The sequence below is a fragment of the Protopterus annectens genome, chromosome 5.part0 (assembly GCF_019279795.1).
Source record: "Protopterus annectens isolate FY-2018-M chromosome 5.part0, PAN1.0, whole genome shotgun sequence".
Taxonomy (NCBI): Eukaryota; Metazoa; Chordata; order Ceratodontiformes; family Protopteridae; genus Protopterus; species Protopterus annectens.
The window spans coordinates 1289001594-1289024675 of NC_056735.1; the positions used below are offsets into that span (position 1 = coordinate 1289001594).

Genomic DNA, 23082 nt, shown 5'->3' on the forward strand with positions numbered 1-23082 from the left:
GCACCTCGCGGTGACACAATGGCTGTCTGTCACAGCTAGGACACCTTGCCCATACATGCTATGGTTCATAAGCATCCCTGCGAATGACGTCCGACTAACCATTGTCCCATGTCTACCACATGTGCAACACAGGCAATCCGTGGCAGGATGTTGAACAGCTGTACAGTGCTGTGTAGATGTATATGGCAAAACACATGCATGTACAGGTTTCCATGCGTATGTGTGCATTGTCACTGCTCAAGTCCATTAAGGCTGTGTCTGTGTTGATATGTGACATATACACAGCATCAAGGTCAACAGCATTACCATGGACACATCCAGGCATGTGCAGATAGGTAAGAACACCAGTGCAGGCAAATAGACATGCCCACATCAAGACATCATTCACATGGAGTATGAACACTGTAATGAGGTGACACACATATCTGGTGATGATATCCAATGCACAACAGGTGTTACATGTGTGTGACACAAACACATCAGTCGTGTCCGTGTCATGATGATTTGCAAAGATAACTGTGCAGATGTACTAGATGTCATAGAAATGTATCTGCAGCAGTATGTCTGTACATCTCTGAAACTGTGACCTGTCACCATCATTATGTCTTACAGATAATGCCTCGTACACGCCTTCCGGCATACAGCCGCCAGGAGGATGATGTCCTCATCCCGTACCTCCATGAGAACTACGAGGTGTTGTTCAGCCATGTGCCACAGCATGCCCAGCAGCGGGATGACCTGTGGCAGGATCTTCACAGGAGGGTGAACAATGTGGGTGGCCATAACCGCACCTACCAGCAGGTGCGCAGACACTGTAACCCAGCCCCCACTCACACATACCGAGGAGCTACTGGCCAGTCTGGGGACACCCTCAGAACAGCATCCAGAAACTGTAGCTGCCATCGTGGAGGTGGGTGTCTCCCAACCAATGAGCCTGGAGTTGCCTGGTAAGTCAGTACTGCACATATGGCTATTATATCCCATTTAGTTGCATGTGTCACTGTACATTATGTAAAGTAACAACATATGCAAGGTATGTGGACACACAAGCTGCATACTACAGTATGCTACCCTGTGTTTGCACACATGTGCATACTATATGCTATTATACAGGCGAATGTGTTAACATGCACAGTGCACCCTGTGGCTGTCATACAGTCATGGATAATGTTCATACTGCTGTGTCACCCCTATACAGGTACCTCTGGCATGCCGCACAGACATGAGTCCGTTGCAGGTAAGACTGTCATCAGTATCAGGCATGTTAAAGCATAGATCTATTTGCCATGTGGCCAGTTAACACTTGCACACTTGATGTTCGTTCCAGTCACAATATACAGGTCGCAGCACCCATCATTCACACAGGACACCCATGTGCAATATATACAAATGTAATGATAGACCAACTTAAAACCACAGTATTTGTCAATGCTACATGTGTGGTCAGCTGTGCATACAACGGTGGAGGTGTTCTACAATGGAGGCATATGTAGTATGCATTGGAACAACATGTGTGGTACAAACAGTACCACACAGTGAGCTGTGATATGGGCAGCCCACAGATGTCACCATTGTGTTGTATGCCCCTGCATTGGGTGCACACATTGTGTGCCATCTGACATGTCCCAGGCATGTAGTGTTCTGGCTGCAATATTGTCACACTATCCCACGACCCATACCCCACATACCAAACATACAACCCGTTGTCTGCATAGCCCTGTGGATGGTGACATATCTGACATCTATGGGTGTATGTCATATGGGACAACACAGACATGTGAGATAGATGGCCATCACACACATTTGGCCAACACATGTGCACACATGGCCATGGGGGCTGAGCAGAGATGCATAGCCACACAGTAGATGTGATGTGTATACACCCTGTTGCACATTGTCCACACATGGTCCACCTATAGCCTTAGTTGACTGATTATACAGTTGAATTGGTACAGTGGACATCCTAACAGCCTGTGCACAGCTAGTGGAGGTGTCACTGAAGTCTACCATAGAAAATCAGTTGCACATCACGACTGTGTCATAGCATGACAGTAGTCACCTGTACAGCTTCCACAGACATTGACACCACATCAGGCTACAGATACTATACATTTCCCTTGCTGCTGTAGGACATCACCGTTAGCTGTGCACCTCATGTGTGTGTGGTACACCAATGTCATGTGGGAAATGGTGAATTGACATGTCTGCTATGTGTGGACATGGTTGCCAGGCAGCTAAGACCCTGTAGTTGTTGTGCAGGGGTGTCAGCTGTAGGCCTCCAGTGACCTGTCACTTGACACAGCATGGTTTGGTGTGTATACACCTCAGCATCGTGGGTCACAATCCACAGTTATGTCATGGGTATGCATGCAGTTATGGCTATGCAATGTGTACATATTATGCATTGTACAGCAATATAGATGCCTCAAGATGCCATGCACTTGCACAGTGTCTGTACTTCCCACTGTATAGCAATGTAGACGGCTCACACTACCCTTCCATGCTCATGCACATTTGTTAAACATGCAGTCTATCTGTAGGGCATACAGACAACATCACACTATGATGCCCATTATGATGCTGTACATGTGTCAGGACATCATTGTGTCAGACATGTATGCATGTTAATGCACACGTCAGCAGAGTACATGTCAAGGTCACATCAGCCATGTGTACTGTGATCCTGTTCTGGTCCACATGGTGTATCACGGGGATGCATGCATACTACCATGATTGTGTGAACTGCATGGCTACTGATATGACACCTGCTTGCTGTAGTGTGCACCCCAGGGAGGTATGCTTACCAACACTATTAATGTCTGAGCTGCATGCCCTCTGCTGTACCACAGGCATGCTGCATGCCATTTGTCAAATCACATGCATGGTGTGTCTGTGTGTGTGTGTGTGTGTGTGTGTGTCTGTGTGTGTGTGTGTGTGTGTGTGTGTGTGTGTGTGTGTGTGTGTGTGTGTGTGTGTGTGTGTGTGTGTGTGTGTGTGTGTGTGTGTGTGTCTGTGTCTATTGTAATTTAGAGTCTTTCTTTGCATTCACAGGTGATGTAGGTGCGTTACCCTCCTGCGGTCCATCTGATGTTAGTGTCCCCACAGATACTAGCAGTGATGAACATATGCATGAGGTACAGGCAGGGTTGTCAGGGGCTGAATCTGTGCCAATGGTTGCCATCCCAGCTATGTCCCCCTCTTCCCCGCACACAGTTCTGCTCCCAACACATACCGCATCACCAGTGGCCATAGAGGAAGGACAGTCAGTGTCTGTTAGCGTGGAACAGGAATGTGTGGTGGCTACAGAAGGTGTGTCTACACACCATGGTGTCAGTGTAATGACTGCAGATGTGCCACACAGGCATGTGGCCGGTGCTGCTCGTAGGAGGACCTCTGGCAGACATGCACCCGCAGGACAGAGCGCAGCAGCTGGTATCACCAGACGCATGTTCCAGACTGTAATGATGGCACAGGCACGTGCTGAACGGCACACCAGGGATGGGCAGAGGCTGCAGAGGGCTGCTATCCGTACCCTAAATAACAACATCCAGGCATTGGCAAATGCTCAACAGCAGATTGCTGATTTTCTTGACAGGCGATTGGGTGACATGGTTGGAATCCTTGACCGTGGCATGGCAATCCGCGAGCGTGAGCTGTCTGTGCTGGAGCATCTGGTAGGAGTGAGGCATAGGCCACGTGGACATAGGCCAGCCACACCACCTAGTGCAGGTCAACATGAGCGTGCCACCTCACATGCCCGCTCCCATAGTGCCGGTAGCAGTGGCAGTGCAGCTGGTGCTGTGCTGTCCACACCAGGACACAGCAGGCCACGTGAACGTGGCTCTGGATGTTCCCAGCGGGGACACATTTCCAGTGGACATGTGTCGTCGGACAGTAGCCCATCCGTACCTCCGCCTCGTAGTGCCCGTGCAACCCCTGGCAGGCACAGGTCACGTGGCCGTGGCCGGACACAGTGAGCTGTACAACCTGGTCTGTACAATCTGGAGCTGTCAATCATACCCCGTGTAGGCCTCACAAAAGGCAGAACTGTGTACACATATACACGCACACAGCAAAGACATCTGTAGGGCACAACAACAACCACATGCATACTGAACAGACATGTCCAATCATATCACTGGCCTTTACCCACACACATGATGTCATCCATTGGTGCAGCCTATGCACCTGGCAAACATTATCACCCTGTGCATATGATGAAGCCTGTGCCGCATCCCTGTCATCCACACCATCAGTGCAGGGACATGCTCAAATGGTCTGATGCACAGGGTGAACAGAATAGTGAGAAGTGTAATTTACATTAGTTGTGTAAGAATAGTGAGAGAAGTGTATATTACAATAGTTGTGTGAGAATAGTGAGAGACATGTATATTACATTAGTTGTGTACTGTTGACACGCACCAGACATACCATGTAGTACAGGTTTAGCATGCATTGTGATATGTTCACAGTATGTGTCATGGTAACAACAGTAACAGTATGTTGGTAATGATGCCCTGGTTCCCTCCTTATGGTCTACTTGCATGTGCCTACAGGTAGCACTGTTTGCAGTCTCCCATGTGTAACTGTGGAGTACTCACAGGCACATATGGCAATATCAGCATGCTAAACATAGACTGTCTGAAAGTCTAACATACCACAGATGTCCACACATATACTGATCCAGAAGCATGTGGGCAGTTTAATAGGCTACAGTGGCTAGAGACGTGACATCCATACCAGGTCACATCACAGGTATGTTGACATGGTGCAGGGGTTGTACACAGCGGTCTTGCCAATGAAAATGTTAGAGGCCACTTGATAGCATGAGACCTCACTGTGTAGCAATAATACCCTGTCACATTACAGGAACATGCTCACACTAATGGGGTCAACAACACTATAATGCACACCCCATACTGTTGAGGTGAGGACCCTTGCCTATGTGGTCATCACCCTCACAGTACTGTGCACCCACACAATGTGACACAGAGAAAGTACATGTACAGGTAGCCAGTGTGGCTGAGACTGATGGCATCAACAGGGTAGTGGACTGTATCACCATGAGGGGTTAGGGATCCTGTGTGTTCTGTATGGTAGCATACACCCTCACTCCATGCACCAGACAGCCATACATACCTACATACACACACACACACTGTGGAGACCACAAATGTCGTACACATTTGGATAGCTGATGTGTGTGATACACACACCACACCTGCCTACGTCATGCTTTCCACACTGCAGTATGTACAGATCTCTACAACAGTGTACAGGGGTGTGTGACAATTGGGTTGTATTCCACACCATATGTGGCATATATGGTCACACAAGCAAACACACATGGCAGTACTGTGAATGATACACCTGCTATATGATGATACATCTGACAGACATGCAGCAGTATTGGCTGCATTATGTGTACCAACGCTACCTTCGGCAATTGTGCTGCTATATGCACACGGGAGGATGTAAGTGTTACAGGTGTCAAGTGACATACTGTCGGTGACACCTGACCGCTGTGTAGGTGTTATGTCTCCCCCATCAGGTTACGGTAACATAGCCTACTGTTTGCACATGTCATGGTTGGATGGCATGTGACACACCTGTGAGCCATCCCTGGCAAACATCCATCTACACAGGTGCATCACCACTTTATGTACACACATCCATCCATACCTGCTGTACATCCTACCGTACTGTCAGTATGTCACCACATACAGGTGTCAATTATGGGGCTGCATTGCAGCTGCATGTTGTAGTTAGGCACAGATGAGTTACTTACATCAGCTACTGTACATGCATGGTAGCTGCATGCACACTACAGATTGCACATGTGTGTTGGTCCTACATGCCTGTCATGTAGCCATGTTTGTATGTATTGCAATTGGTGGACATGTGTGTTGACATACATAACACATGGACTGTTGTATGATATGATGGGTGTCATGGGTAACTAGTACAGAGGGAATGTGTCCTTGGTCAACATTGCTACCTCATGTAGTGTTAGCATTCAACAGCCATGGACCCACCTTCCATTTGTGTACATATGATTGCTGTAGCCACTTGTCTGCACAGTGGACAGCAGAAGCTATGCTATGCACATATGTGCTGTGTGTTTGGTCCATGCACATAACCACTGCAATTACATGTATGACATAGCCAAACGTGTGTTCGTTGGTGTACAGCGACAGTCATCTGTTACAGCTGTGTAAGACCCAGGGCCCCTGGTATGTGTAGAGTCGACCTGGTTATGTATAGTGGTATCATTATAATGCATAAACCATGATGGAACCCTGTTGGTACATGTGTAGTCTGCACAGTTGCTGTAGACCTATGTACAGTCCACTGGTCATGAGTCACATGGTGTTGTGTTAATGTATGGCTGTGTATTGCCGGTCCAATGACATGGTGATGTGTGACGGCTACATTGTAGATTGTGGTGTGTACCTCTGTGATCTATACCTGCGACAACTATGATAGCTCCTGAGTGTGTACTGGTCAATACATGTGAGTGGCCTTCATGTACTTGGGGACAGTAATACCATACTGTGCCCTTCTGTGATTAGAATCCGTGTGCATGCAAGACAGCCCTTTGCAACTGCTAAGTGTGTGAGCATGCCCAGTATGCCATTGTGTAGCTGGACACACAGTACATTCCAAACTGCGCCCTTCCGTGATTAGAATCCATGTGCATGCAAGACGGCCCTTTGCAACTGCTAAGTGTGTGAGCATGCCCAGTACGCCATTGTGTAGATGGACACACAGTACATTCCAAACAGACGTATGATACTAAGCATGTGGCCATGGCCATTGACATCCTGTATAGTGCTGGTGGTCATCCAGGCAACAGATGTCCATTTCCAATGTCACGATGGATGCCTACATTGAACACACTGGTTGCTGTCTTGAAGGGTGTACTGTCTGTGGCACGTCCCGTATCTATGTAGTGTTGTTGTAGTGCTCCGTAGATATTTGGTTGCCCCGATCACACCACTGCCGTGTGTTTGTCTATGTCCACCTTGGGACAGTAATATGCTTTCAGACTGCTCACTCTCTATACATTCCCTATCGGCATCCTTGCCTTTGCGGATGATGTCACCCACCTAGAAGTATGCCTCTGGGAGTGCTGTGCTCAGTAATCTTGGTAGCACGTTCTGTAAATGCATAATGCTGTAGTGTGGTAAGGTAGTTAGGTGTATGTTCGACTCCCAGTCAAGTGTGTGTTTGTGTGTGTGTGTGTGTTTGCAGCTGCCTGGGGACACAGTAATGCTTTTAGATGCCTCACACCACATACATTCCCTATCGGCGTCTTTGTCTTTGCGGATGATGTCACCCATCTAGACATATGCCTCTGGGAGTGCTGTGTTAAGTAATCTCGGTAGCGCGTTCTGTAAATGCGTCATGCTGTAGTGTGTTAGGGTAGTTAGGTGTATGTTCAACTCCCAGCCCTGCCAAGTGTGTGTGTTTGCGTGCATGCTCCCGTCCGCCTAGGGACGCAATTATGCTTTTAGACGCCGCACACCACAGCAGTTTGCTACCGATGTCTTTGCCTTTGCGGATGATGACACGCACCTAGATGACTGCCTCTGGGACTGCTGTGCTTAGTAATCTCGGTAGCACGTTCTGTAAATGCATCATGCTGTAGTGTGTTAGGGTAGTTAGGTGCATGTTCGACTCCCAAACCTGCCAAGTGTGTGTGTGTGTTTGAGCGCATGCTCCCGTCTGCCTGGGGACGCAGTCTTGCTTTTAGATGCCGCACACCACAGCAGTTTGCTACCAATGTCTTTGCCTTTGCGGATGATGACACGCACCTAGATGACTGCCTCTGAGACTGCTGTGCTTAGTAATCTCAGTAGTGCGTTCTGTAAATGCGTCATGCTGTAGTGTGTTAGGGTAGTTAGGTGTATGTTCGACTCCCAGCCCTGCCAAGTGTGTGTGTGTGTTTGCGCGCATGCTCCCGTCCACCTGGGGACGCAGTCTTGCTTTTAGATGCTGCACACCACAGCAGTTTGCTATCGATGTCTTTGCCTTTGCGGATGATGACATGCACCTAGATGACTGCCTCTGGGACTGCTGTGCTTAGTAATCTCGGTTGCGCGTTCTGTAAATGCGTCATGCTGTAGTGTGTTAGGGTAGTTAGGTGTATGTTCAACTCCCAGACCTGCCAAGTGTGTGTGTGTGTGTTTCCAGCTGCATGACAACAGTAGATTGCTTTTACAGTATTCACTCTCCATAACATCCGTGCAGTGTCTTTGCCTTTGATGTTGCTGTCTGCAGGCTAGACGTGTGCCTGTGTGAATCATGTGATCCACTGATCACGGTAGCGCGTTTTGTAACTGTGTGATGCTGTCGTGTGGTACGGTGCTTACGTTTATGCTCTGCTTCCAACCCTGCCACGTGTGTATGTGTGTGTGTATGTGTGTGTGTGTGTGTGTGTGTGTGTGTGTGTATCTATCTACATATATATATATATATATATATATATATATATATATATATATATATACATATATATATATATATATATATATATATATATATATATATATATCTGTATATATATATATATATATATATATATATATATATATATATATATATATATATATATATATATATATATATATATATATATAATGTATATTGTATATAGATATGTATGTTGGGATTATCACTCTTGACTCTGCTGCATTGTCTGTACGTGAGCACCATGGATGTATGTACATCTGCTATGGCTCTGTGATAGTGCACATACTGTGTGCTGTAGTGATCGTGGGTTATACATGTGTAGAGACCGGTTATTGTGTTGCTGGGTATTACACGAGCATTGGAAACAATGTTAGTGCAGCACCTTTGACTGGTCGTATGCAGATCTCGGCAACAGTCAGCAGTGGATATTACACTGGAGTGTGAGTATGCCTCATATCCATCTGTAGTAACTGTCAATTCTATGCACCTCAGGTTAACATTACAGAAGCACATTTATCCACAGGTTGTGGTACAGATCCCAGGGCTGTATGTGTAGACATTGACAGATGCAGGACTGAGTTGTGTTGGATGCATGGTGGGGTGTCCATGGCCAGTAATGGGGATCTCTACAGCCTGGCAGGTACGGTCTGTGACTATCCCACAACCTCCTGTATATGGCTGACACATGCTGTACCTGTGTATATGCAGACACACACACTTACCACAAACAGCTACGGCTATCACATACACACACCCATTTCACCACCATTGGGCCATGCAATAACCATTGTCCCTCACACACACACACCTGCGTGTGCATTGGATGGCTCTATGACAGCTCTGGACATGTTAACACCACACCCTGTGCATATGATGTCACCTGTGCCACCACCTGTGATGTGTAACATTGATGCAGGATCTGACTAACCTGGTGCTGCTGCACATGGTGGCTTTATTCCACTGTATTGATGTTAGCATGCTGTTAACACACAGTGTGTTACTTCCAGGTGTACTTCAGCAGGCATGATGCATTGCAGCTATGACCATCACTGTAGCATAGTTTACAGCACTGTTACTTCTGATGATGTAGTCTCCATCCATGTGCCATTTCACTGATGTGTGTAGTATTGGCAGCATGTGTGTCTGTGTGTGCAGTATGTGTGTGATGTGTGTAGTACACATGTATACATGCTTACAAACGCATACACGACATTACATGGGCTTCAACATTCGTACACTAGCTTACTCGTTCTTCCACACGCGCACACAGGCTAACACGTGCGCACACATACTTACTTGGGCTTACTGGCGCAGACACACTGTGGGCAGGTTTGCAGGTCACATCGGTGGTATCCATGGCGTACACCGTCAGTCTCCTGACGTTCCCTAGGATAGCTCATGACATGTCTCTTCCACTGAGTACTGACAGCACACATGTGACACTGATCCGATGAGGTTACAGTGTTTTGTACATACACACTCATGTTGTCACCTATCTTCTACTCTAATAGTCCCCTTAACCTACACTACATGGTAGAGGCTTGGCCCATATGGCATGACATGTTGTGATTCACTATCCTCAGCCTCACTTGCCTCACACTGCCTACAAATGCTTCGTTACATCTCTGACAGAGCGCTTCCACACATAAGTACCAGTACGCAGTAGCCATGTTGTCTCCAGCTTGCCATTCATCTGCATGGCGTACTTACATCTAACTAAACCTACATTTAGTATGTATATTATCCATATGTCTTGTTTTGAGGCACAGCCCGTTCTCGTGGCACTGCGCTATGCTTCCACACCAGGGATCGGGGGAGGACACCTACTGATTCATTGATATCCAATGGACAAAGCCGCCACTGGCCTTGGACTTGGACATTGGCATGCTTCTTCGACTGTATTCATACTGTATTTGCAGCTGTCATTGCTCCATTTAGCAATGTGCAAAACGTTAGTCGCATAACATCCGGGTACATTTCTGCACATAACACTGCTCGTGCATGGACAGCTTACTGTTTCATGTATCGCATAATTACGTAGGGTTACCACCTGTCACACTTTGCAAGGGACAGTCCCTCTTTGGGCAGTATCCTGCAAAAATGTGAGTAAATGGCAAATGTCCTGAGATTTTAGGACAAAATTATTTTCTATATTTTATGTCATAGTTGCATAAAACAGTTATTCTGTATCTGAAACACCTAAATGTTATAAGAAACAGAATAAGGAACTAAAATGCTACAAGAATAGACTTTTATTCAGGCAAAACACTGAAGTTCTGTCCTTTCTACTGGCTGTGGGTATGTTTTGCCCTGCAAAATCTGATGTTTGTAGCACACATGTCCCACTTTGGGCATTTGGAAAGGTGACAACCCTATCATTACATCATTTGCATAGCTTACACATGCAAATGGGGTATGTTGCAAATCCCAACATTGTCCGTGCAATGTTCGTGTTACGGGCGGTCTTGCACGCCCCTGCAGGTGTTTGCTGAATAGCCTGGCAGTCATCTTTCCTTGCTGTACTCTCACTCAATCCATACACGCCGGAGGCTTCATGTATCATGGCCTAGGCTTTGCAGTGTGCTATGTCTATTTGTGGTGTATGCATGGCTGTGGGTATGTTCCACTGTCATCGTTGGTAAAGGTGACTTCCTATAGACTGCTGTGTCATTTGACATGTCAGCACATACCTGCGGATGAACATCCTACTGCAGCGCTTTTCATATCTTCTGAGTTATCTTGCAGTCGATAATGCTGTTTCCTCAGACATGTATCTGTTTCAGATCATACCTATCACCCTCCTAGTGCAAAACATCTGTACAAAGCCTAACATGATGGGGGGACAGATAGGGGCAGATTCTACATATTGCTCTTACACACATAGATAGTTGACAGTATTATAGGTTTTGCATTAGTACAACCTTTCTGAGGGATTTGGGGTCTTAAACACATATGTTTATCATTATGTAATGATGTCAGTTCTCAGGTATTTGGCTGACAGGTACAGATTGTGAGAGGAACACACCACACATATGAGGCATACATCTGCACATTCGTACAGTTGCGAGGTATGTTTCTGATACTGGACATCTATTTCCTTACATCAATACACACAATACATGGCACCATCACAGGCCAGTTACCATTACATTCCTATTGCGGGACACACCCACCCAGTGGGTTATATTCCTCACACAGGCCAACAGGTGCTTATCCACACTAATTATTCCATCATGTACCTTATGTGTATTTGCGCTTTCCATCAGTGGCAGAGCTCACGTACGAGTATGGAGGACTGGACACTGTATCGGTGATACTGCATGACACCCTGAGGGACACATGTCTTTTGAGTCTATTAACCTTGCACATTGACTTTCACAGGCCATACATTGTAATTCACATTTGTGGACAAACATGCTTATGACTTGTACATGTTTTGTCATTTGTCCTGACATCTTTCTTCTCACCTGTCCACCTAGTATCACTAGTTCTGTACATTTCATTAGGACGGGTTACCTTCATACCTCTCACCTGTACACATTATGGGTATACGCCCTGGGGTTTGACCTATGATTCTGTTACATTTGTCATGATAATGTGCCTTTCTGGTAGATTGCTGGCAAGCCATGACTGATTGTGTGGTTAGGTAATCATGACTGACATTTCTATTTCATGATTACTAACTCTCATAACATTCGTATTCCTGACTATGCAATTATTCTATCAATGGTCTGACTTTGTCCGAGGTATATTTAATATAGTCCCTATTTGTCTGTCGTGGACTATGCCTTAGTCCAGCTGTCTTATTCTGACATTCTGGCAGGTATGGTTACCATCTTGGTCGTACGCGTGTCCTTCCATGATAATTGCCTACATGACACTGATATAGGTCCCTACTTCTTCACCCAATGGTTTACACAATATCCAGTAGATGGGTTGCACCGTTTTGGAGAATGTAGGTGTGTGCTATACCCACATAGGTATATTGATCACTCCCATGGGGCGTACCTAATGGATCTGTGCCAACCAACACCTTGGCCCAATTCTGCATACCCATGATTCCCATACCTGACACACCTCCACAGTACCCATTAAACATGTTTAATGTGAGCGATAATAAAGTGTGGGACACTTCTGAGCACTCCCCACTCTGCGGATATCAGCTCGTACGTCATACATTCAATCGACCCATGTGTTATTACCTTTGCACCTGCTACTCTTGCATGTACACCTATATCATAGTTGCAGGTGTGACTTCTTTTGCATCAATGACGGTTGACACTTCGTACTGGATCAATTTTTGGGGTCCTGCAAAGGACACCTATATTCATGTTTAACGTGTAGAACTTGCAGGCCCTGTCACACTGGTACTTTCCGTGCAATGGTTCAGAAACCATCAGTGTATTCTCCTTTCATGCATGTCTGTCTGTCTATCCATATTAGCTATACCATGACCTATTTATATACATGTGTTATATGTACAGGGTCATACATTTGTTGTGTATATATCTATTCATGTATCGTGTGTGTATAGATTTATATATGTACATATATACATATGCCTGTACATTCCTCATCTCGTAATTTGCTGTGGATTATGTCTGTGGATATATGTGTATATATATCTCCATATCATACCTTTCAACTGTACAGATTTCTGCTGCATGTACAGCTGTTTGCCTCTTATCTTTGGTCCGTTTTTCATAACCTTGTGTCTATCTGGCAAGTTAGTGGCATATCATTAAAGACTGACGTTGGTAAATAATGACAAACATTTCAGGTTATGACTTCATACCCTTCAGAGAATCCATGCTAGTGACCCACCTGTTATTCTATCCACTTTTTATGTTAGTTAGGGCAATATCTGGGGATTGTCCCTATTTGTACCAGTTATTGTCATGGCTTTGTCCGATTTCGTACTTTATGGGTTTAACAGGTATGAGCCATGTACATAGAACGTGGGGAAAACACCATTAATTTTCTATTCTGTGAGCGGATTACACACGCGCAGGCGCACTTGCATATCCTTATTGTGGGTTACATGTGTTTTATAGTTAATTATGCTTCCGTGAACATTCATAATTCTGACCGTAACAGTTACATATCTGTATTCCAGTTTATGGACTACTGCGAAACACACGTTCACCTTTACATATTTAAATGTGTGTACTGCACGAATGCTTTCATTACAGTTTCAGGTTATATGTGCAGTGGTCATAGGTCAACCGGGACTTCATTCATGTTGGCCGGATACCGGGACCACTATTCTATTGGTGTTCTCCCTCATTGATATGCATACCCATAGTACTTAGCTACAGCAACATACGCCTCACCGCTTCACCTACGACACAGGCATCCATTCTCCTGCTGGGAAAAAGGCGGTACTACATATTACACATTCCCTATTGCCTACTGCTGTGGACTGGACTACGGCTGCATTGTTAATCTCTCCGAGGATATGCAGAACACCAAGGCATATAGTCCAGCCACATACAGGTCTTTGATTGTCAGGGTGTTCATGTAATGATCTGGGTTTAGGCTTGTCCACCTGGTGAACGGAACTTCCCTGGCCGAGGTCAAATGTCAGACGAAGCATATGGACAGGGATTATCTCCCTATTTTGAAGTTTTACCTGTGTTTATAGACACAGGTGTTTGGGCACCTGTCAGAAGCTTATTCTGTTGGCATTACATATTATGGGTGTGGTTGTTATAGTCCATACTCCACGATGAGGGGGTGTTTCCATTCACATTTGACTATTACCTGTATACAGTCATATGGGGATTATTATTTTTGGACATGAAGTGACTACAGGTATGCAGTTGTACATTGCACAAGTGTGAGGGCTGTTCCTGTAAATTTGTACAGAATATACCTCTCAACCTCTTAGAGCACCGAACCTGCTCAAAACCTACACGATGGTGGGACAATTAGGGACACATTTTAACGGTTGCTCTTACAAGCTTAGAACGTTGATAGAATGCTAGGTTTTGCATTAGCATGACTGTTGTGCAGGTTGTGGAGTCTTATACTCAGGATATTTCTCATTATTTAGTGACGTCAATCCTCAGCTATTTACCACACTGGTGCAGATTATCAGAGGCACACACCAACACTATGGGGGGGATCCTATGGTCATTCTTAGGGTTGCCACCTTTTCGACTGCCCAATGTGGGACATGTTCTGTAGAGATGTCAGATTTTCCAGGACAAATCATACCTACAGCCATGCATAGTACTGAACTTTAACCTTTTTGTACATATAATAGCTTATTCTAGTAACATTTGAATTGCTTATGCTACTTCACATAACATATTGAAGATTCATACATAATAACTGTTTTATGCGACTATTAAACTAAATTAGGGAATAAACTCTCGGGACATTTGCTATGTGTTGATTTATTTCACAGGACACAACTGCCTACAGAGTGGGTGTTACTCGCAAAGTGGGACAGGTGGTGACCCTAGTCATTCTGCAAATATCCGGGCAGTTGGGTGGTATGGCACAGACCTCTGTAATACGCTGTTATGTTCTGGCACAGCAGTAGCTCAGCATTAAAGACTGCAGTCGGAACGTGCTGACAGACAGTTGGGTTTCAGACTTCATACTCCAGACATTAATGCCAATGTGCAAACTGTTATTCTATCAAATTCTATGTTTCTAAGAGATATGTTTACAGATTGTCCCTGATTTTGGACCTTTGTCTCACTTATATTCACGGCTCTGTCCAGATATCTTGCTCACACAGGTTGGCAGGTATAGTCAGTCACGACTGCACACAGTCAGTGTCCCTCACACTTGATCAGGGTTGATCTGTTTATGTAGTGTCTTCCTCGCCCTCATGCTGTTTTCCACTTTGCAAATGTGTGCATTATATTCTCCCTCCTATTCATGTCTGGACATGTGCATCACGGGAAGGTATTTTATCCTGGGTGGTAGGTTATGCATGCCCACTTAGGGCTGGACAGTGTCATGGACCTCCACTGCATGTTCTGACTTGTGTCCAGATATCTACTGGATTGGACATCATGTCATCATACCCATTCTACTATTTACACAAGTTGGTCATCCCATGAGGGATATCCCAAAAATTGATCAAAATGAAAACATGTTGGATAATGAAGATTTTTGTGGATGCACGAAAACGTGCAGGGGGTTTTACCTGCAGGGGATACATGGTTTGCAATCCTGACACTGCCTAGGGTGACAATACCTACTACATATGCATAGGGGTCACTGTGTGTAGCTGTTCCTGCAACAAACCAGTGGACCAAGTACGGCTGGATTTGGTGGACGTTCTGGTATGGTGGCAGGTTGTGTGTTGTGGAGGGTATGCTGGGTAGGCTATTATGCATCCAGGTGTGTTGCATTTGTTATGGCCAGTTCCATCAGGACCCATCTGTGGGTATGTGACGGTGCCGTATCTATACATTTGTCTCGCGTATTTCCATATTCATATGTTTGTGAGATTGTGTTCTACATTATGGCCTGTCTGCTTGTCTTGCAGCTGTTTCTACATGAGGTTGTGTTTCTTCCCACTTCACCCGCTGCCCCCTCATCCACCTCCGGTTCACATTTTCTGCATACGACACATGTATTGCCTTTGAGGAATTTACCATTAAACACACACCCCTCACACGCAAATTGCTCACACCCCATAGAGCACTACTTTGGTTGGTGACCCATGACACGGCCAGAGTTACACATTGACTACCCTACATATGTCGGGTACCTTTATGGTTGTGTGGACTACCCTGCCATGTTTGCTTTCCATATACTATACCTCACGCGCATAGGTACATGCCTTTACTTCACTTTCATTACTTGGTTGGTGTATCCGGATACTACCCATTCGACTGTGTCACATACACGTTCGGATTATACAGCTGACTTCCGGATTTTGCCAGCCTGTTCTACTCATTGGTAGGATGGCACCTTTTCCTATGTCCAAGCTATTCCTTACACATGTCCGACCATTGTGGACATTGCCTCCCCACAGTCAATGGTTGTGTTTCCACCTTTTCAATTGGCCACAGTGTGACATAGGGTTACCACCCGTCCCACTTTGCGAGGGCCAGTCCCTCTTTGGGCAGTTGTGTCCTGACATGTAATTGTCAACATGGCAAATGTCCTGAGATTTTAGGACACACATATTTCTTATATTTTATGTGATAGTTGCATTAAACAGTTAATTCTGTATCTGAAATACCTGATTGTTATGAGAAACAGAATAAGCAACTAAAATGCTACAGGAATACGCTTTTCTGTAGGCAAAACAGTTATGTTCAGTCCTTTGTACTGGCCTTGGGTATGTGTCGGCCTGTACAGTCTGATGTCTGTACCAAACATGTCCCACTTTGGCCATTTGTAAGGGTGGCAAACCTACTGTGACAGTTGCGGTGAACACAGCATATTTTACAGGCCGACATTTACCCAAGGTCAGTTCGGCAGATAGAACTTACAATTCTTGCCTATATCTAAGCTTAGTCTTGTAGCATTTCGGTATCTTATTGTATTATACGTCCAGTGAAATATGTTTACTGCAACTATTGCATGACATCTACGGAGGAATTATGTCCTATATTCTCTGGACATTTGCCAGTTTTACATGTTTGTGTCAGGACACATCTGCCCACAGAGGGACTGTCACTCGCAAAGTGGGACAGGTGGTAATCTTGGTCGACGGTACGGATCATACTGTTCCTTTTGGCCTACATGTGTCCGTGTTGTTATGGCTCGTTTATATGCTCCTTCTGTTTCGTTTACATGTGTATGCTATTTCCTATCACTTTTGGTATGTGAAATACGGACATACCTTTTGTATGTGACTATTACATGGCTTGTGGGATATGATTCAGACATACGGTCACTACCTATATCTACATTTCTCCTCATGTATTTTGTTATGGACACATCTGCACAGCTATGTTCCCTCCCTCATATTATGGGTCGGATGGTGACCCTCTCCGTTGGACTGGATGCACCTACTGGCGGTGCTCTAACATCTGATACGTTTCACTTCCACATGGTATAGCTATCATCACTACGTTGGACTACAGGCACACGGTTTTCCTGTCATTTGTTCATGGGTAGGGACCCGTTATTCCCTACCGTGCATTTGTGTTTGACTCTTCATTTTTTGTTTGCAGAGACTCTGCTTTGCATACATTTCAGTCTCCGCGGACACTGATAGGTACGATTACTATTGCTGGCGGAATACAATATTCAGCAGTTTAGGTTGCTCCTCGGAAGCCGACATTGACACGCCTCCCTGCGCAACTTCGATATGCCCCTTGCACTCGCGCATGTTTCCTATGCATGTGGCTGTGGCAGTTGCGCGCCTTCATTAATATGCATATGGCACATCTACTCCACATCTACGCCGCACGGCCGGTGCAAGATTTACACCGGAAATGCGCCGAGCTTCATGAATCCGGGGGATAGTTTCCTACTCAATGTGCTCAAACAACTTGACAGTTGAGAAATGGAACATCTACTCATAACTTTTGTGTTCGTTCTTCCAAATGAAATAATGGACCCATACTTTTCCTACATTTCCTCAGTTTCACTATTTCTGTGTTTTATTTTATGTCCTTCCTCCATTTTCTAAATTATTTTGAGATGCCACTACTGTTTCTAGCATTGTGCACAAAGTATGAATGTGCCCTTGTTTTTCAAAGTTGGATTGATACTCCAACTTTTTCATGGCCTGACTGGTGACCCAAATCACTGTTTGCAGGGATGGTACCTCACTTTCCTGAGCTATCTCAGTCTCATCACTTCACAGGGTTTCCTTATCAGAAGTCAGGCACTATAGGTGCACCAACATTCCATCCAGCTTTTGTTTCATTTTAATGAGCTATCATACTTAATGTAGCAATATTTGAGTGGTGCACTGTCAGAGGGCCTAACACTCTAACATCTTTCAGAAAGAAAACAAAAATTCTCCCATTATCAAACAGAACATGACAATAATACCTGCCCAGAAACAGAAAAGATTCTAGACCACAATGACAGGGCTGATTCAACTTCAACTGCACACTCAACAAGGATTTTACTTTTCCCCTGAAATACAATGATGCCTATGTAAATAACAATGGTAAAATGGCTGTAGCCCCAATACTGGAGGTGCAAATGAGCTTGACCCTACAAAACTGGGCCTCAGGGCTCATTGTGCATACATCTCAACCTCTTAGAGTAAAAATATCTGTTCAAAGCCATAAAGAATGGGGGACAAAGTACCAAAGCAAGGGACACTTTTTTAAATATTGATTGACAGGTTTTACATTAGCATTATTTTTCTGAAAGGTATGAAGCCTGAAACTGAAATGTCTGTCATTATTTTCTGACTTAAGTCCTTAATGATTTGCCAGAAAACCAAACACTATATGAGGAAAAGGCAAAACATATTTAACAAATATCTGGACATTCCAGGAAACTCTGGACAATTGGAAAGTATGGCAGACACATACAGAAAACAATGTTGACTTGGCAGGAACCATGGACTTGACATTTCTGAATACCAGTATATGTGTTGAAAGAGATGTAAACTAAAGATGTAGAGGGAGAAAGACAGAATGGTTTTCAAATTTCTGCAGAAGGGATTTTAAAACAAAAAATAATTATTCTAACATATTCCTAAAAAGAATGAAGATGTATAACAACAAATAAATCAATATACAAACTACTAGTCACAAAATAAAACTGACATTAATGCTTACCCGACTGGTTAAAAGCAGTTGTCAAGGTGGAATAAGGGGCATCTTGAAATGATAGAAAATAGAAATAAAATGTTAAATAATTGAATATATGAGTTAAAGTAGACTTAATTGAATATAAACCATAGAAAGTAGAATTTGTAGTTAATTTGTAGAGCACAAATAATGAAAATATGTTAATAAATTACATTTTACTAAATAAAATATAATAAAATATTGTGCATAAATTATCCAATATCTATAAAGATGTGAAACCTGAACTGGGAAGTAATCCATGCTACAGAAGTGTGTTATGTTACCTGTTTTCTAATATTTTCATGACCATTTATAATAATCAAGAAACTGAAACATGCAGTATCTAGAAAAGTTGTTATATATTCATCAAATATTTTGAATAAAAAAGTTAGACAATCAGAATGGACTTCATATTATAATTGTAGTGGTCTATTTCTGTATCTCAATTTTTGTACTGAGTACCTCATTGCAGTATTTGGATATAATGTTTACTATATAACTGCCATCACTTTTATATCTTTCTCTCCTCAAAATAACTTTTTCCCTTTAGTTTTGTCCTAACACACCTGTTAACCGAGAAATAGAAATGCTTTGTATATGTCTTTCTCAAAGCTTCTCTACCTGTCACAGGCATCTATACTCCTTGTAAGTGAAATTCCTACTTCCTAGTAACCCTTTATTTCCCTTTACCAATTTTCATGTGGACTTTGTTACTATTACAAATAGATAGAAACTGCATTTATATATTTGTAAAAGTTAAAATTCTCCTTCTGTTTGGAAGTATAATTTAGAAAAATATAACCACTTCTTAGAAAAATAGATCAATTGAACTTCTGTTAATATCAAAAAATATCAAAAAAACTGAAAAGTAAGACTTTAATCACATACAGTAAGCATTTTCATCTTACATGTAGGGCCAGATTCCAGAATAGTTGCTCTCAGTGTACTTGACTTACTTCAGTCTAATACTCATCTATAAACAGGCTTACTCGTGTCTTTCAGCTTTTCCCGGTTAGGAGTCACCACAGCGGAACTCCGGTCTGCTAATGATTGGTAGTTGATTTTTATATGCTGAGTTACCAGCCCTGACGCACAACCTTCAATGAAGGTACGCCCATTCATGCATGTCTCCACGCAGAAGACGCTCTAGCTGAGAATCAAACCGGACATCGTCTTACTGTGAGGCGACAACGCAGGACCAGATTCCACAACACCTGCTGTCAGTTTAAGTGGAAATTGTGGCCACAGACTTCAGTATAATATGGCAATAGCAAGGAACATGGTTTAAAAAGTCATGCTCTTACTTTAATTTAGTGAACTGAAGAATCATATAGTTTAACTGTTACATTTTTATTTTACCCCCTTTACTGCTGATTATTTCCAAAAGGTTTGTTCCTAATATTAGCTGTTTTGAACTATGTTGTTCTGTATCTATACAAAGCTGGATCTCTAAAATTGTTTAACATATTCTCATAATATTTTCAGAAAATATACATAGACACAAACCAATAACATACCATAAGATTCTGATCCCAGCTTCAAAGATAATGGAGCAACTACATCTTGAATTTTAAAGAGATATTTTTCCCATGTTTGCTTGCAATTGTAAGCTTATTAGTAAGCATAAGGACTTTTTATATAACTACATAGTGCATTGAGATCAGATATAATAACTAGATCTGTATATTTGTATGTTGTGGGAATTTAGTACTCTTCTTGAGTCATAGGATTTACATAAAAATATGAATGCTAGAGGTTAATTTGAGGTGAGGTCAGAACCAACATAAAAGCTCTTACTTCAAAATCCTGTAAAATAGTGACTTCTTTTTATAGCTTTCCAAAGACGTATTTAAACTCTACATTGGTCTCTAAAAGGTAAATTATTGGAAATGAAATGCAAACTTTTTAGCTAGAAGTCATGTATGTACAGAATAACTTATTTTTTTAAAAGTGCTTGAAATATAAACAGAACTCCGAGGGTCTCAAGATTGGCAACTTCCAGAACAATGTTTCTAAATTCAGTGATTTATTCCATAAAATAGTTGAACTTTTTAGCAAAACAGAACTAGAACTTATTAGAACTTTGATGGAGCATGACTGATGTTTCTGTTTTTCTAGATGAGTTTAAACGGATTAATGACTGCATTACAATTGATCATGAAAAAAACACTTAATTAACTGATCATTATTTGATGTTGGACAGGGTGTTTAATAAAGAAGCCAGCTTGAATGTATGTAAATTTCTAGAGCTGTAATAGGACATTCAGGACTAATCCAATCAGTCAGCATCAGTCAGATGCATAATGTTAGTACCAATGTCCAAAGCAAATATTTTCATCAAAAGTAAAAATTATGAACCTGTTAAGACCAGGCCTTTTTAGCATAGTTAAAGCTGGACAGTGTTTACAAACCTAAATTGAATCTGGTGGTGCAGAATATATATATATATATATATATATATATATATATATATATATATATATATTCCCAAAGCTCAACATTTCAAAACTTCAAACTTCAAATGGCCAAGACCAGAAGAACAAAGTTTTGAAACTTTGTAAACTAAATAACAAAAAATACATTTTTTTTTTACATTTTGCAGGGGGGGGGTAAGCCCCCCTGCACCCTCCACACAACCCTGCTAAATAAATATAACAACTCCAAGATTGCACTACAGTGAGGAAAAAGGTAAATATACTGTTCCCTGCTGTACGGTGATCTCCATTCAGAACATTTGAAATTTCAAAACTTCGATCTTCTGGTCTTGGCCATTTGAAGTTTGAAATTTTGAAACTATGAGCTTCTGAAGGGGATCCATATATGTATATACATATATATCTATATCTATATCTATATATAATCTATATCTATATCTATATATATTTACTTAAAACAACAAATCACTTGTTCTTTGGATCAGTTGGGCCAATGAATTATAAACAATTGCATCAAGGAATGTTGAGTCAACTATGCATCATCAGAATGTAGACATGCCAATGGCATCTTAGGAAAGGAATTTTCATCACTCAACCAGAACACAATGCTTCCTGGAATGATGAGAAAGGAGAAATTTACCAATGTTGGTTACAGAAACCAACAAAAGTGTTAGTAACTGCTCATTGCCAATAGTGAATTTTGATTTAGTTGATGAAGAAGTTTGAAGATGGGCTTTGTTGGCTATGACTTTAACTAAACTGAGATATTTTTTTCAAAGTCAGAACCTACCAAGCATTTTTGTAAACTTTGAAAATATAGATGTCAGTATTTCCAGTGTTTTAAAAATGTTGTCTAGCTTCAATCCATTACGTCAAACTTTTCAAGTTTTTTTTTATACAAAGGAAGCCAAAAGGTTTGCTTTTCAAATTCACACCTAGAGAATGAAAAGCATTTTTGGAATTATATAAGTTGACTGACATTTATTTCATGAAAGCTGATAAATTTAACACATTGCTTATTAGAAAATGACAAGCTTATGCTTCAGCAGTATTTAATATATATTGAATGATAGGCTGAGCTGCATTAAAATAATAGAATAATAGTTAAAAGAGCTGAAAACATACAAAACTTTTTTATTGGAATTATTACAAAACAATCACATTTAGCTTTCTTTGTATGTCTTTATTTTAGTCAAAAGACTGAAGCTAGTTTTATTTATTTATTTATTTATTTTTTGATTTGGGTTCTGAAATCCATGAGATTTTTTTATATCAATTATGATATGTTATTAATAGTTTTGTTATTTTGTGTAAGGGTGGATACTGTAACCCTGTATTCTGACATCCACTTATGAAGCAAGTATGGAAACACTAAAGGCATTTTTAACAACAAAAACGAAAAAGACTAACATTTCCTCTAGGAAACTGATTAGTAT

At 42.5% G+C, this 23082-nt stretch overlaps 1 protein-coding gene across 1 annotated transcript in view; it reads right to left on the bottom strand.

Annotated features, from left to right (window-relative positions):
* LOC122801624 (signal-regulatory protein beta-2-like) overlaps positions 1 to 23082 on the bottom strand; it is a 547020-nt gene that overhangs the window by 446873 nt on the left and 77065 nt on the right. The window contains exon 3 of the mRNA XM_044071104.1: positions 19200 to 19241. Within this exon, the coding sequence (XP_043927039.1) occupies positions 19200 to 19241 (42 nt within the window). The remainder of the gene's footprint in view (positions 1 to 19199; positions 19242 to 23082) is intronic.